Genomic DNA, 14,908 nt, shown 5'->3' on the forward strand with positions numbered 1-14,908 from the left:
ACTCTCAAGAGTCTTCTCCAACACCACAGTTCAAAAGCATCAGTTCTTCAGTGCTCAGCCTTCTTCACAGTCCAACTCTCACATCCATACATGACCACAGGAAAAACCATAGCCTTGACTAGACGGACCTTTGTCAGCAAAGTAATATCTCTGCTTTTGAATATGCTATCTAGGTTGGTCATAACTTTCCTTCCAAGGAGTAAGCGTCTTTTAATTTCATGGCTGCAATCACCATCTGCAGTGATTTTGGAGCCCCCCAAAATAAAGTCTGTCACTGTTTCTATTGTCTCCCCATCTATTTGCCATGAAGTGATGGGACCAGATGCCATGATCTTAGTTTTCTGAATGTTGAGCTTTAAGCCAACTTTTTCACTCTCCTCTTTCACTTTCAAGAGGCTCTTTAGTTCTGTAAGGGTGCTGTCATCTGCATATCTGAAGTTATTGATATTTCTCCTGGCAATCTTGATTCCAGCTCATGCTTCATCCAGCCTAGCATTTCTCATGATGTACTCTGCATATAAGTTAAATAAGCAGTGTGACATTATACAGCTTTGATGTACTCCTTTCCCAATTTGGAACCAGTCTGTTGTTCAATGTCCAGTTCTAACTGTTGCTTCTTGATTTGCACACAAATTTCTCAGGAGGCAGGTCAGGTGGTCTGGTATTCCCATCTCTTTAAATTTTCCAGTTTGTTGTTTACTGTAAAATTAAATAACAGTACCTACCTTATGTAGTTATTATGAGGATTAAATGAGTTAATATATATAAAGTACTTGAAACAGTATTTGACATGTAGTAAATGCTCAATAAATGTTGTTGTTTGTCGTTATCATTTCTAATCTAAACAAGCCTGGTCTGTCAGTTTACAAAGACCAAGCTATCTCTAGTAGAAGAGCTGGCCAGCCCTTGGAAAAGAACTCAGCCATGTAAAAATCCAAGACCCTGGATTTTGATTATGGCCTTCCACTGCATCTGCCACATGACATTGAGACAAATACTTTCTTGTGACCAGAATAAGTTCCTCCTTTAAAATTCTACCCCTTCTTTTGTGGCATGTATCACATTCTTCCATTATTTCCATTTATTTGTGCTCAGATTAGGCCATTTATTCAGGAAACATAAATTATCAGCAAAGATAAGTGAGATATGGAGAATCCAATACAATATCTTTTTAAATGAAAGAAATGCAAAAGATAATGAAGAAATTTGCAACATAAGTGGAGAAGGGAGAGATGCTATATAGGAGCAAAGTTTTGTATACTACTGAAATTAAGATGGTAATTATAATCACTAGTATAATCACTAGGAAGACAACTCAGAAATATATAGTAAAAGGGAATTAAAATGGTACTCTAGAAAATGTATCTATTTGACATGAAAGAAGGCAGTAATGGAGAAACTGAGGACTAAAAATAGACATACAGGGGAATAATAATGAAATGGCAGAAGTCCTTCTTATCAATAATTATATTAAATGTAAATGGATTAAACTCTGCCCAATTAAAAAGCAGAGATTGGCAGAAATGACTTTTTTTAAATATGACCCAAATATATCCTATCTGTAAGATGTCCTTTAGATTTAAAGACACAAATAGGTTGATGGTAAAAAGATGGGGAAAGATATTCCATTCATTGTAACCAAAGGAGAGCTTGAGTGGGTGTATTAGCACTGGAAAAAATAGACTTTAAGACAAAAATTGTTATGAGCGACGAAGAAGGACATTATATAATGATACAAAAGTCAGTCCATAAGAAGATATAGCAGTTGTAAAATATGTGCACCTAACAGAGCCTTAAAATATATGAAGGAAAAAATGACAGAATTAAAGGAAGAAATAGTTCCACAGTAATAGTTGGACACTTTAATACCATGTTTTTAATAATGGATAGAACAACTGGACAGAAAATCATCAAGGAAATAGAAAACTTGAACAATACCATAAACCAATTAGAGCAAACAGGCATCTATAGAACACTCCACTCAACAGTAGTAAAATACACCTTCTTCTCAAATGCACATGGAACAGTCTCTGGGATAGAGCATATGTTAAGCTACAAAACAAATGTCAAATAAAAGATTGAAGTCATATAAAGCAGGGGTCCCCAACCTCTTGTCGGTGAACCGGTACCTGTCCATGTCCTGTTAGGAACCAGGCCCCACAGCAGAAGATGAGCAAGGGCAACATGCAAAGCTTCATCTGCTGTTCCTCATCATTCCCATTACTTGTATTACCATCTGAACTGCTTCTCTCCTCTGCCCCCATCCTTGGAAAAATTCTCTTCTACAGAAGTGGTTCCTAGCTCCAAAAAGGTTAGGGACCACTGATACAAAGCATGTCCTCTGATCACAGTGGGATGAAATAAGAAATCAATAACAGAAGGAAATTGAGAGCAGCAAACAGGGAAACTCACAAATATGTGAAAAGGAAGAAAGAGAAATTAGAGACCAGCTGATCCTATAATCCCATGGAAATACCAGGGACTCTAACTAGCCAAAACAGTCTTGGGAAAAGAAGAACAAAGTTGGAAGACTCACACTTCTTGATTTCAAAAATTTTACAAAGCTACAGCAATCAGTGTGGTATTGGCATAAGGATAGATATGCAGATCAGTGGACTATATATAATACAGAGACCAGAAATAAACCAATACCTCTGTGGTCAATTGATAGTTGACAAAGATGCTAAGACCACTCAACAGGAAAATAATGTAGTTTTTTCAAACAGATGATGTAGGGTCAACTGGATATCCACCTGTAGGAAGATGAAGCTGGACTCCTTCCTCATATCATGTAAAAAAAATTAATTCAAAATGGACCAAAGACCTAAATATTCTTGGAAAGAGTTTTTGGAAAGAAAGAGTCTTGGAAAGAAACATAGGTATAAATTTTTGTGACCTTGTATTGGACGATGTTTTTTAAAATTATGATGCCAAAAACCACATAGCAACAGAAGAAAAAAATAATCAATCTTAAAAACTTGTGTTTGTCAAAGCACACTGTCAAGAAAATAAAGCTTTGACCCATAGAATAGGAGAAAATATTTGCAAATCATACATCTGACAAAGGTTTAGTATCTTGTAAAGAATTGATGCTTTTGAACTGTGGTTTTGGAAAAGGCTCTTGAGAGTCCCTTGGACTGCAAGGAGATCCAACCAGTCCATCCTAAAGGAGATCAGTCCTGAATATTCATTGGAAGGACTGATGCTGAAGCTGAAACTGCAATACTTTGGGCACCTGCTGAGAAGAACTGACTCGTTGGAAAAGACCCTGATGCTGGGAATGATTGAAGGCAGGAGAAGGGGACGACAGAAGATGAGGTGGTTGGATGGCATCACCCACTCGATGGACATGAGTTTGACTAAGCTCTGGGAGTTTGTGATGGACAGGGAAGCCTGGCATGCTGCAGTCCATGGGGTCGCAAAGAGTCAGACACTACTGAGCGATTGAACTGAACTGATATAAAAAAATCTTACAACTCAATAATAAAAAGATAATAAAAATCTTTTAACAAATGCACAAAGAAATCTTACAACTCAATAATAAAAATTTAAAAATAGGCAAAGGGTTGCACAACATTAAAAATGTACTAAATCCTACTGAATTATATGTTTTAAGATGACTAATAGTCCATTTTATTACATGTGAATTTTAAAAAATAGGTCAAGATTTGAATAAACAATTCTCTGAAGAAGATATAATAATGGCCAATATCTAGCTGAAAAGATACTCAACATCATAAGTCATTGCTGCTGCTGCTGCTGCTAAGTCGCTTCAGTCGTGTCCAACTCTGTGCAACCCCATGGACTGCAGCCCACCAGGCTTCTCCGTCCATGGGATTCTCCAGGCAAGAACACTGGAGTGGGCTGCCATTTCCTTCTCCAATTCATGAAAGTAGAAAGTGAAAGTGAAGTCGATCAGTCGTGTCTGACTCTTAGCTACCCAATGGACTGCAGCCCCCCAGGCTCCTCCATCCATGGGATTCTCCAGGCAACAGTATTGGAGTGGGATGCCATAAGTCATTAGGGAAATGCAAATCAAAACCACAAGTAGATACCATTTCATACTCTTTGGTATGGCTATCATAATTTTTTTTTAAAGAGGAAAATAGCAAGTGTTGGCAATGATGTAGGGAAATTAGAACCCTTGTTTGGTGGGAATGTAGATTGTTGTAACCACTATAGGAAACAACTTGGCAGTTCCTCAAAAGTAAAACATAGAGTTACTATGTGACTGAGCAACCCCATTCCTACTAGAAAAATCCCAAGAAAATTGAAAACACACACACACTTATATATACATATATATATATACACACACATATAATGTACACAAACATAACAACAATCATGATAGACAAAAAGTAGAAATAATTCAAATGTAATTGACGAACAGATAAACAAAATGTGGTATATCCATATAGTGGAATATTACTTGGCCATAAGCAGGAATGAAGTGCTGATTTTGTTAGATGAACGCTAAAAACATTCTAGGTGAAAGAAGCCAGTCACAAAAGACCACATATAGTAAGGTCACATTTATGTCCAAAATAGGCAAATTCATGGAGACAGCTAGCAGCCTAGTGGTTTCTAGAAAATGAGGGGAGGCGAAATGGAGAATAAATGCTAATGGGTTTGGGATTTCTTACACTTGATCTTAGCCAAAAGGCCGAGAAGCGATTGGTTTGGGGTTTCTTTGGGGGGTGATGGAAATGTTCTAGATTTAGTTATCAGTATGGCACAATTTGAGGTTATGTGGCAACTTTGCCTAGAGGTCCAGTGGTTAGGGATGTAGTGCTTTCACTACTGAGGGCCCAGGTTCAATCCCTGGTCAGGGAACTAATATCCCACAGGCTGTGCAGGGCGGCCAAACAGAAACAGGTTATGTGGCAACTCTGGAAATCAGATGCACCCCACCCCTGCACCCCCCGTTTGTGGTTGCTGTTTGTTGTGGTTTGTTATTGTTTGCTTGGTTAGTGATTTTTCTCAACTTTTTTTGGTAAAGTCTATTTTCGGTTGTGTGTGGCTCACCCAAGTCTGTGTTTGTTAGCTTGGTGTTCAGTTTGTGTTTCAGTAGAGTTCCTTGAATGCCTAGAGCAAAAGCAAAACAAGACAAAACTCTCCCAGGCTTTGCAGACTGGCTCTGCTGGGGCACTGCTCCAAGCTTTACCAGTCTGTTTACAACTCTGTCTGAATTCTTGCTGCTTCTCCTCTGCCTGAAGGCTACCAGAGGTGAAGGCTTAGCATCTTCTCAAGTGTTTTATGGAGCACACATCCAGCCCTGGGTATGTGAATTGTCTTCTTGATTCCGCAGGATCCTTGGGAGCTTTTAAAAGCCCTTCCCAACTCACCTTGTCCCCCTGTATCTTCCTTCCTGGCCTCTTCCTGCCCAGCCTTTCCCTTCTGTCTATTGTTCATCCCTGTGCTATCCCTTGCTCCAGGCTGCTGTGTCCAATACTTGTATGTTTAAGTGCTTTTGGCAATAGCATCCTGGAAGCTTCCCAAGTCAGGCAAAACAAAGGCAAGCCTTTGTGCCAGACAGGTCAGAATCCACAGCCACAATTTCTAACAAATAAAGTCCTTATTGCTCCCTCTGTCCTCATGACGACCATGGGTCTGTAGTTTAAGGAATAGTTGGCAGGTGATTTAAAATGCTGCAGTGCTCTCTGCCCATAAAGCAAATGCTTCTTTCTTTACCAGGCCTTCCCCTGCTTGTTATAAGTTTTTAACTAGACTCCAGAGTTGTATAAAAATTGATTTAGACAGTGTTTACGAGTTCATTCATGGTTTTTCTGGAAGGATAGTTCCCTGGAGTTCTTTTATTCCACTGTTTTCAATGCCATTACTTGTAACAACATTGTGAATACACTAGAAACAAAACATTTGAAAAGGTCAAAATGCTGGCTTTTATGGTTTTTTAATTTTGTCTCAATAAAAAAGATAGTGACAAGTTAATTTAAGATATTCCGGGTTCATGGAATGGCCTTAAAAGGCTTTTAGAGCCAGACATGAAGATGGGAAGACATTAAAATACCTTCACTGAGCAAAAAAGTGGGAAACCACCCAACAGTAGAGTGATCCATACTCAGATCAGTGGAAGATGAAAACCACCCACTTGTAAACATCTGGAATAGAGTCACATCTTGAGTCCCAGCCCAGAACTGCTGGATTGTTAGGCGGCCTTGGTCCACCAGGGAAGCGCATCAGTTAGCTGTCGCTGTATAACAAACAACCTAAGTAGCTAAAAACAACAACCATTTTACTGCTCACAATTCGATGGGTCAAAAATCTGGGCAGGATCCAGAAGAACTGAAATCAAGGCTTCAAAGAGATATCGGTGCTCTGTTGTTGATTGCTGCACTATTGGCAGCAGTCAAGATGTGGGAACAACCCAAATGTCCATTGATAAATGAAGAAAGAAAATGTGGTATATACTGCAATGGAATGTGGGATGTTGTTGTTTAGCTGCTAAGTCGTGTCTGACTCTCTGCAACTCCATGCGTGGACTGTAGCCCACCAGACTCCTCTGTCCATGGGATTTCTCAGGCAAGAATACTGGAATAGGTTGCCATTTCGTCCTCCAGGGGATCTTCCTGACCCAGGGATCAAACCCACATCTCCTGCATTGGCAGGCAGATTCTTTACTACTGAGTCGCCAGGGAAGCCCACAATGGAATATTACCCAGCCTTAAAAAAAGAAGGAAATCCTGTAGTATGCCACCACATGGGTTAACCTTGAGGACATTATACAAACTGAAGTAAGTGCTAGACTAAATGTGCCTGTTGTCCTTCTACCCTAATTCATTTGTGGAAGTCATAATTCCCAATGTGATGGTGTTTGGAGATGGGGACTTTGGGAGGCAATTACAAGAATGGGGCATCCATAAATGGGATTAGTGCCATTATAAGAGAGACAAGACCGAGTTAGTTCTCTTTCTCTACCATGTGAGGACATAGCAAGAAGGTGTCCATCTGCAAGCCAGGAAAAGGGCTTTCACCAGGAACAGAATCACCCAGCACCTTAATCCTGGACCTCTTAGCCTCCAGACCTGTGAGAAATAGTGGCCACTCAGTCTGTCACATTTGTTACAGCAGCCCAAATTGACTGAGGCAATCAGCCAGTTACAGAAAAACAGATACTGCATGATTCTACTTATATGGGGTATCTTAAATAGTCAAACTCATAGAATCAGGGGCTTTACAGGTGCTAGTGGTAAAGAACCCACCTGCTAACACAGGAGACATAAGAGAAGGGTTCGATCCCTGGGAAGATCCCCTGGAGGAGGAAATGGGAACCCACTCCAGTATTCTTGCTTGGAGAATCCCACGGACAAAGGAGCCTGACAGGTCACAATCCATGTGGTCGCAAAGAGTCAGACACAACTAAAGTGTCTTAGTACACACATGCATGGGGACTGCGTTTATAATACCTTAGGTGAAGGACCAGCTTATCATCTTATTTCTATAAAATATATTAACATTTCTATTGACATCTAAATTTATGGACGGAAAATTTTTTTTACAAAAAACAAAACATTTGCAGTAACTGTCTATGATTTTTTTAATCTTCTTGTATTATTGTTCTTTTCATTTATATTTCCTAATTATTCTATAGTGAATATATATTTGGTTATCACTGTATAAAGTTTTCTTTTAAAAAAATGTCATGCTAACGAATCTGAACCTCATTCTTAAGGTAACATAAATTAGATTTTTATAAATTAAATAAGTAAAAGTGTCATCAGCAACTTTTCCAGTTAAAAGAGTCTCACTGAGACCCCTCTGGGAAGAGGAAGACTCCATTGATTAGATGGCGAACATATCCCTGCCTGTGTTTTTCCTGTAAATTCTGACTTCTGTGCCAGCCTGTGCCAAGTCAATATAGTAAGGGGACTGGGAGAGCAGACTTGGGCCTTATCAGATCCTTGGGGTCAGTGGGCAGAAGTTGGTGCTTTCTGGTAGTGTCCAGTTCTAGGCTATGTTCTCTAAACTAGCAAGGCAGCCAGATGAAACTCGGGCAGAAAAATTCCAGTAGAGGGTCTGAGGAGGCGTGGTTTTGTAATGAAGGTTGTTTTTCTGATTTTGTTTTGGAACAGCAAACAGTTGGGTTCAAACTGTTTGAACAGTTTGTGTTCTGGGTCCCCTTGGCTTAGGCCCAGCTCATTCATGTCTGCTTCTGTGAACTTTCCTTACAGGAAAACTTGATCGGCGCTCTCTTGGCCATTTTCGGGCACCTTGTGGTCAGCATTGCACTGAATCTCCAGGTATGTTTCCATCGCCAGCACTGCCTAGCGCAGAGATGTAGCCAGAGTCGGGTTATCTGGGGCAGGCGTGTCTGCCTCCTCCCAGTGGGATGTTGCCCCCCATCCCGGGGTTGGGACAATACCTGGTGGATGGTTCCAGAATTCTCTCTTGGTTCTATGCCCCACTTCATCCCCCATCATCCCTCAACTATGAAGACAGCGCTCTCTGTTATTTAGAAGTCTCTAGGTGGGGTGGGGAGTGCCCTGGAGCAGCTGCTGTGGACGCCCTGCCCCACATGCCCTTGGCCTAGTTGAGATCCCAGGCAGCTGTGGTTTGGAGTGAGCTCAGAACACCGTGGGAATGACCCCCACTGGCTGCAGGTGCAGCTAGACAACCAGCTGCGTGTGTTGGGTGCTGGTGTGGTTGTTAATGCCCCAGGGCAGCCTTCAACCCGTGGGGGTTGGGATTCAATGGATAAACACCCCCAGCCCCCCATCCTTGGGTTGGATGGTTCTGAGGAGCGTTCACAGGGTCTCTTAAAGGGTCCTCAGTGGAATTGAGCCCCAGTTGCCTTAAGCACTAACTCACCCTCTAGTGTACCCGTCAATGACCTTCTTCCCTAGCCTGTCTCGCTTTGCACCTCCCTGATTTTGCTTCCTGGAATCACCTCCCAAATCTATGCCCTGCTTCCTAGCCCTTGTTTCAAGGACTGCTTCTGGGAGGCCCAGCATAAGACTTGACACCTGAGACCTCCCTGGGGGTCCAGTGGCTAAGCTCCATGCTCCCAATGCAGGGGGCCTGGGTTCAGTCCCTGGTCAGGGAACTAGACCCCACATGTTACAACTAAAGATTCCACATGCCACAACTTAAAAAGAAAGAAAAAAACAGACTGGACGCCGGCAAGCCGGACAAACACAGCACATGACTAATCCTTTCCCTCCATGCTGCCCCAGCTTCAGCGAGCAAGCTGCTCCGCCTCTCTAGAGCGGGCACATGGAAACTCTGCTTCCGCGTGTGCACACGTGTGTGTTTCTGAGGCTGCGTGGTCTCCTGGCTCCTCGTCTGACTCCCTCTCTTCCCTCTGCACACCAGCTCCTCTGCTTCCGTTTCTGCTTCTACACAACCCCGCACCATGATCCAACCCACGTGGCAGACTTGACCCTCTGAGTCAGCATGCCTTTGGGGCTTTCCTTAGTCACTGCCTCAGGGTCTGTGTCCCAAGTTCACATTTCCAGAACTAGGAACACTGTCCCTGCTTGGGCCAAGTGTCCACCCAAGGGAGGGGAAGACCCACTAACACTCACAGTCTGCCCAGCAGCGCTGTGGGCATTTCTCCAAAAAAGAGTGTATCCAGGTGGGCACCCTGAACACGGGGACTTCTGAGCCTTGCAGTTAGAGGGTCAACCCGAGGGCCAGGCTAAAGTGGGGGTCCATAGGTCATGGCTCTCACCCCAGACTGCCCGTTGCCTGTGATGTACATCAGAAATGCACATTTCCAGGCCTTGCCCACACCTCCCCTCTGAGGATGAGGCCCAGACACATGTATTTTTTTAAAGCTTCCTGGAGAATGTAAAGCCTTGCAGCCAGTTTGAGAGCTCTTGTCTCAGTGTTTACTCTTCTCTGAGGGAGGACTCAGAAAAATCTGACAATCTCCCCCAAGTTATTTTTAAGAGTTGGGGGAGGGGTGTGGATTTAGGATTCGTGTGCTGTAGCATCTTTTCCCCAGAGATCTGGATGAATCGTGTTCTTTCTTGGACTTCTAGAAGTACTGCCACATCCGCCTTGCAGGCTCCAAGGACCCTCGGGCCTATTTCAAGACCAAGACATGGTGGCTGGGCCTGTTCCTGATGCTTCTGGGCGAGCTGGGCGTGTTTGCCTCCTACGCCTTTGCTCCTCTCTCTCTGATCGTGCCCCTCAGCGCTGTCTCTGTGATAGGTAAGACACAGCTCCCGCCCCACCCCTCCCCTGGGACTCGCCCACCTCTGTGATCAGTGTCACCGCCAGGATCAAAGAGACCTGTTCAACAAGCCAGCTTTTGCTTTGCTAATAAAACCTAACACTTACAAAGGGCTTCGTACACAGCAGCCCCTACTCTAAGCACTTACAGATACTGATTCTCCTGGCAGCCTTTTGAGGGAGACACTGTTATTATTCTCATTTTACAGATAAGGAAACTGAGGCACAGAGTGGTGAAGCTGCTTTTCCCAAATCACACAGCTAGTAAGGAGCAGGGCTGGGATGCACACCAGGCCATTTGCCTCCCAAATCTGTTTAAGATTCAGAACGTTCATCAGAGTTGCTTTTTATTTCTACTGCAGAAGGAAGATTAACCTTGACCCGTTCATCCTAACACCATGAAAATAAACTAAGCTTTCATAGAATTCAGATATCTCACACCATGTGAGCCAGCAGAGAAGCCCCTGTAAGAAATGCATATTCACCTTATTCGCTGATCTTTTTACATACACTGATATAATTTTAAAAACATCATCAACTTTCTCATCTGCCATTTTTTCTGTAATTTTTTGTAATCACTGAACCAGTGTTTCAGAATGTTTAAACCATCTAGAAGACAAAGGAGTTTTGATGTTCATGAGGTCACAAATAAAATAGAATTAGAAAAAATTCTTTTTTTGTTAAATAAAAGATTTTAGTAGATTAGTGGACAATAGTTTTTTTGTACATAGGAGCAAGAACAATGAACTTGCTTTGAAATATTTCCTTTCATCTTACTGGCAAGGATTGTAGTGCTGAGAAGCTCTTCCCTGCTCTTAAAGGAGAAAATCATATTTTGAGTCTTAATCCTCCTGGAATTAAGAGGCCCTTCTAAGAGGGCCAGCAGGGATGGTGTATGCCTGGCAATTATAGCCCCTCCTGTACCCAAGGCAGACATCACTAATCAATCATAGCCTTCCTTCCTTGTGAGCCTGGATGGGCCCTCAGAATCCTCAGGGCTTCAGGCAGTCATTACCAATTACCAGGAGTTGGCAAAGGAGTGGAAACTTATTTCCTTTCCCTCATCCTATTTATTGAAAGCCCCTCTTTCTTGACCAGGGTGGGTAAACAGGCAGCCTACAAGATGACCAAGATCTTCAGGCATGCCATGTTCTTACCAACACAATATTGTTTCAAAATATCATTTGAGTGCCTTTCACTGAGGCAAGTTGTCTACCATAGTCATGACTTCTCCCTACTGTCTTACATCTGGCCCACGTTTCACACCTGTGTTGTTGCTTGTCCCAACAGGGTTTTAATAGATTTGTCCTCTGTGCATTGCTGATCTGTCCAAAGGGCTCTCAGAACCTTTATTCACAAAGAGGAATATGTGACTGAATGACAGGTGCTTTAAATACTAGCCTTTAAAGTTTAATAAGGATCAAATAACCAAATTCTTTAAAATAGAGCAAATTATAATGATGAAATTCAGGGATCAGCCCTTGGAAATTACAGAGATCTTAGAGCTTCTTAGTCACCCAGAAAAAAATAACATTAAAAATAAATAAATATTAAAATAATAACCACCATTTGTTGGTTACCTATTACATATTAGTCACTGTTCCAGATGCTTTAATAATAATAATAGCTCAGTTATTGATCACAAACTGTGTGATAAATAATTTGCATGTGTTATCTCATTTAATTGACCCTATAACTCTGTGTGCTCAGTTGCTTAGTTGTGTCCAACTCTTTTGCAACCCCATGGGCTCTAGCTTGCCAGGCTCCTCTGTCCATGGAATTTTTCCAGGCAAGAATACTGGAGTGGGTTGCCATTTCCTTCTCCAGGGAGAAGTAGGTATTTTCAGTGATGTGCTGATAAACGAACTTGAGAGAGAGAAAATGAAAGAAGAGAGAAGGTGAAAGGAGGTAGGGAAAGGACAGAACAGTAAGAAAGAAAAGGAAGACCTGATTTGTAGTATTTCTGGTATAAATACTCACACTGTGGCTGATTCCGAGCTACTCGTGGTTTCCTGACTACTAACGCTCAGCCCGCTGGTGCAGGCTGAATCAGGAAAGGAATTCTCAGGTGAAGTGACCAACCCAGAAAACGCAGCCAGAAGAGGCAGACCTGAGACAGTAATCCAGGGCTATTCACAATCAATGCCAGCCTCCTCTTTTAGGACAGTCATGAGGACGTTTGAACGCATCTGTAAGCTTGCAAGAGTCAGGAAGAGAAAAGAACCAGGGGGAAACATCAGAGGTGGACATTGCTGTGAAGGACCAGGACCCCTGGCCTCCAGCAGTCCTAGATTTGAGCCTTTCCTTGCCAGCTGCATGGTCTTAAGGGATTCCTTTCCCTCTCTCAGCCTCCGTGTCCCCATGTTTCACATGGAATCATAATAGTGCCCACCCCAAAGAGTGAATGTGCCAGAAAGAACTTGTGTGAGTTGCTGGTCATACAGCAAATAGTCAACCCCTGGTGCTCCTGGCCTTGTAGGAAATCCTCAGGGAGGCTCAGAGAGGAGCCTCTGTTTTGAAGATGGACATTATAAGGGACTGAGCTCTTGGGGGCATGAGTGAGAGCTTAGGAAGTACCAAGCTCCAGTGCAAATGAGCCAACCCAGAGGGCGTGGGTGAAGGGACTCGCATTTGACTGACGGGAGCTTCAGTTCTCTTCTTCTGCTATTCTTTCCTTACAGCCAGCGCCATCATAGGGATCATATTCATCAAAGAAAAATGGAAACCTAAAGACTTCCTGAGTAAGTTCATTGGTTTGAGCCCATGTTCGTAGTTTTATTCTTGTGTCTTTTTTCACTATAAATCCAGCTCCTCCCAATCTAGAGATCATCTGTCTCCTTCTCCTCCATGTGGTTCTATATCCCACCCTCAGCAGGCTACTGAGGGCTGGGTTTTTTAATCAGTGATTCCCAAACCTGGCTATCCATCAGAACCATCTGTGAAACTTTTTAAAATGGGCTTTCATTCATTGCATATAATCAGTATTTATTGAACATCTATTGGGATTTTAGTAGGCCCGGTAAAAGGCTCCCTCTTTCCCTGAGTTTTAAAGCAATGGGAACTAAACAAGGAAGCCAAACAGGAGATCAGAAGTTATGCCTTATTACTAACGAAAGTTAGGTTAGAACATGCAGCCACATGAACTTGTTTACATTCTCCTCCAGTATGCCCCAGCCCCCACCTAGACCTTAGGCCATCCTCCCAAGGAAATATTTAGGTTTACAGAATGGAACACTTATCCAGAATTACTGCCGTACATTCATATCTTGTGGCAGAGAAGGGAGAAAAAAGAACAAAACCCGAGTGTTTAAATTCTTTTCATAGATTATCTGCATTCAGTTGAGAAATGTGGACCAATGCGGCAAGAAGCAGAAGTGTGTGTCCATTGGAGGCCCCTCCACATAGAAACCCAAGGGGTGGGGAAGAAGTTACCTACTAAGTTCCACTCTCTGCCGTGGGTGCTGAGGATACAGCAGTAGGAGAGATGGAGCTTACAATCTAATGTATATGTTATATATATGTGTGTGCGTGCAGACATGCTGAGTCGCAGTCGTGTCCAACTCTTGGACGCTATGGACTGTAGCCCGCCAGGCTCCTCAGTCCATGGGGTTCTCCAAGCAAGAATACTGGAGTAGGTTGCCATACCCTTCTTCTTCCCAGCCCTGGGATCAAACCTGAGGCTCCTGCATTGCAAACAATTCTTTACCACTGAGCCAACTGGAAAAGCCCTGTATATATATATCTGTATACATCTGTATACATGTTTATATATAATAAACAAGTGAACTATATGACTAAATCAACAAGATAATTCTGGATCTTAGTGAGTGCTTCAGAGAAAACAATGCTTTTTGGTGGGGCACTGGGAACATGGGGATACTTTTCCTAGACTGGTCAGGGATAGACTCTCTGAAGAGGTGGGGCCCAGACCCAAGTAATACTGAAGAGACTACCATTGCCAAGGTCTGTGGGCAAAGTGTTCCATGCAGAGGAAGCAGCAGGTGCAAAGGCCCTGAGGCTGGGATAAGTTTGGCATATCTGGTATCAGTAAGGCCAGCACAGCTGTAAGGTGATGAGTACAGGAGGAAGGAGGACATGAGAGCAAGGACACATGAGGACTGGATGATGGAGGACCTTACAAGCCATGCTAGGAAGTGACATAATGGTGGGTCCAGGCTGTATTCCCGGAGACTTTGAATCTGGGCTGAGGGCCCTAGGCATTTGCATTCTTACAAAGCTCCCCAGGATGAAGTATATTTGTCTGCAACTTGCTTTGGAATATATCCAAAAATAACCTGGCTTGAAGAATGAGTGGAGGGATGAAGAAAATGGATCAATAGCCGATAGAGCAAGTATAAGAAAATGTCAATTTAGAATCTTGCTGTGGGACTATGAATGCTTTCTATACAACTCTTTCAACTTTTCCGTGTGTCTGAAAGTTTCTAAATACAAAACGTCAGGGAGAAGAAACTCCCAAGATGCTGCAGACATACAGCCAGGTTTGAGAACCACTGTTCTGAATCACTGGTGACGAGTAAGAGCAAGACTGGAAGAGGAAGTGGAAAAAGAAAAGAATCTAACTCTGGAAAAAGCAGAACTACTGTTCAGAAAGGCTAGTCAAGGCTATCGTTTTTCCAGTGGTCATGTATGGATGTGAGAGTTGGACTATAAAGAAAGCTGAGCGCTGAAGAATTGATGCTTTTGAACCTGT

The 14,908-nt window shown here is 42.7% G+C and overlaps 1 protein-coding gene across 2 annotated transcripts in view; it reads left to right on the forward strand.

Moving 5' to 3' along the window:
* Nucleotides 1-14,908, forward strand: part of NIPAL3 (NIPA-like domain containing 3) — a 55,053-nt gene that overhangs the window by 14,726 nt on the left and 25,419 nt on the right. For both annotated transcript variants that reach the window (XM_010830060.1, XM_010830059.1), the window contains 3 exons: nt 8,193-8,261; nt 10,005-10,176; nt 12,879-12,938. In XM_010830060.1, the coding sequence (XP_010828362.1) occupies nt 8,193-8,261; nt 10,005-10,176; nt 12,879-12,938 (301 nt within the window). The remainder of the gene's footprint in view (nt 1-8,192; nt 8,262-10,004; nt 10,177-12,878; nt 12,939-14,908) is intronic.

Source organism: Bison bison, unplaced genomic scaffold (genome assembly GCF_000754665.1).
Source record: "Bison bison bison isolate TAMUID 2011002044 unplaced genomic scaffold, Bison_UMD1.0 scf7180017864516, whole genome shotgun sequence".
Lineage (NCBI taxonomy): Eukaryota > Metazoa > Chordata > Mammalia > Artiodactyla > Bovidae > Bison > Bison bison.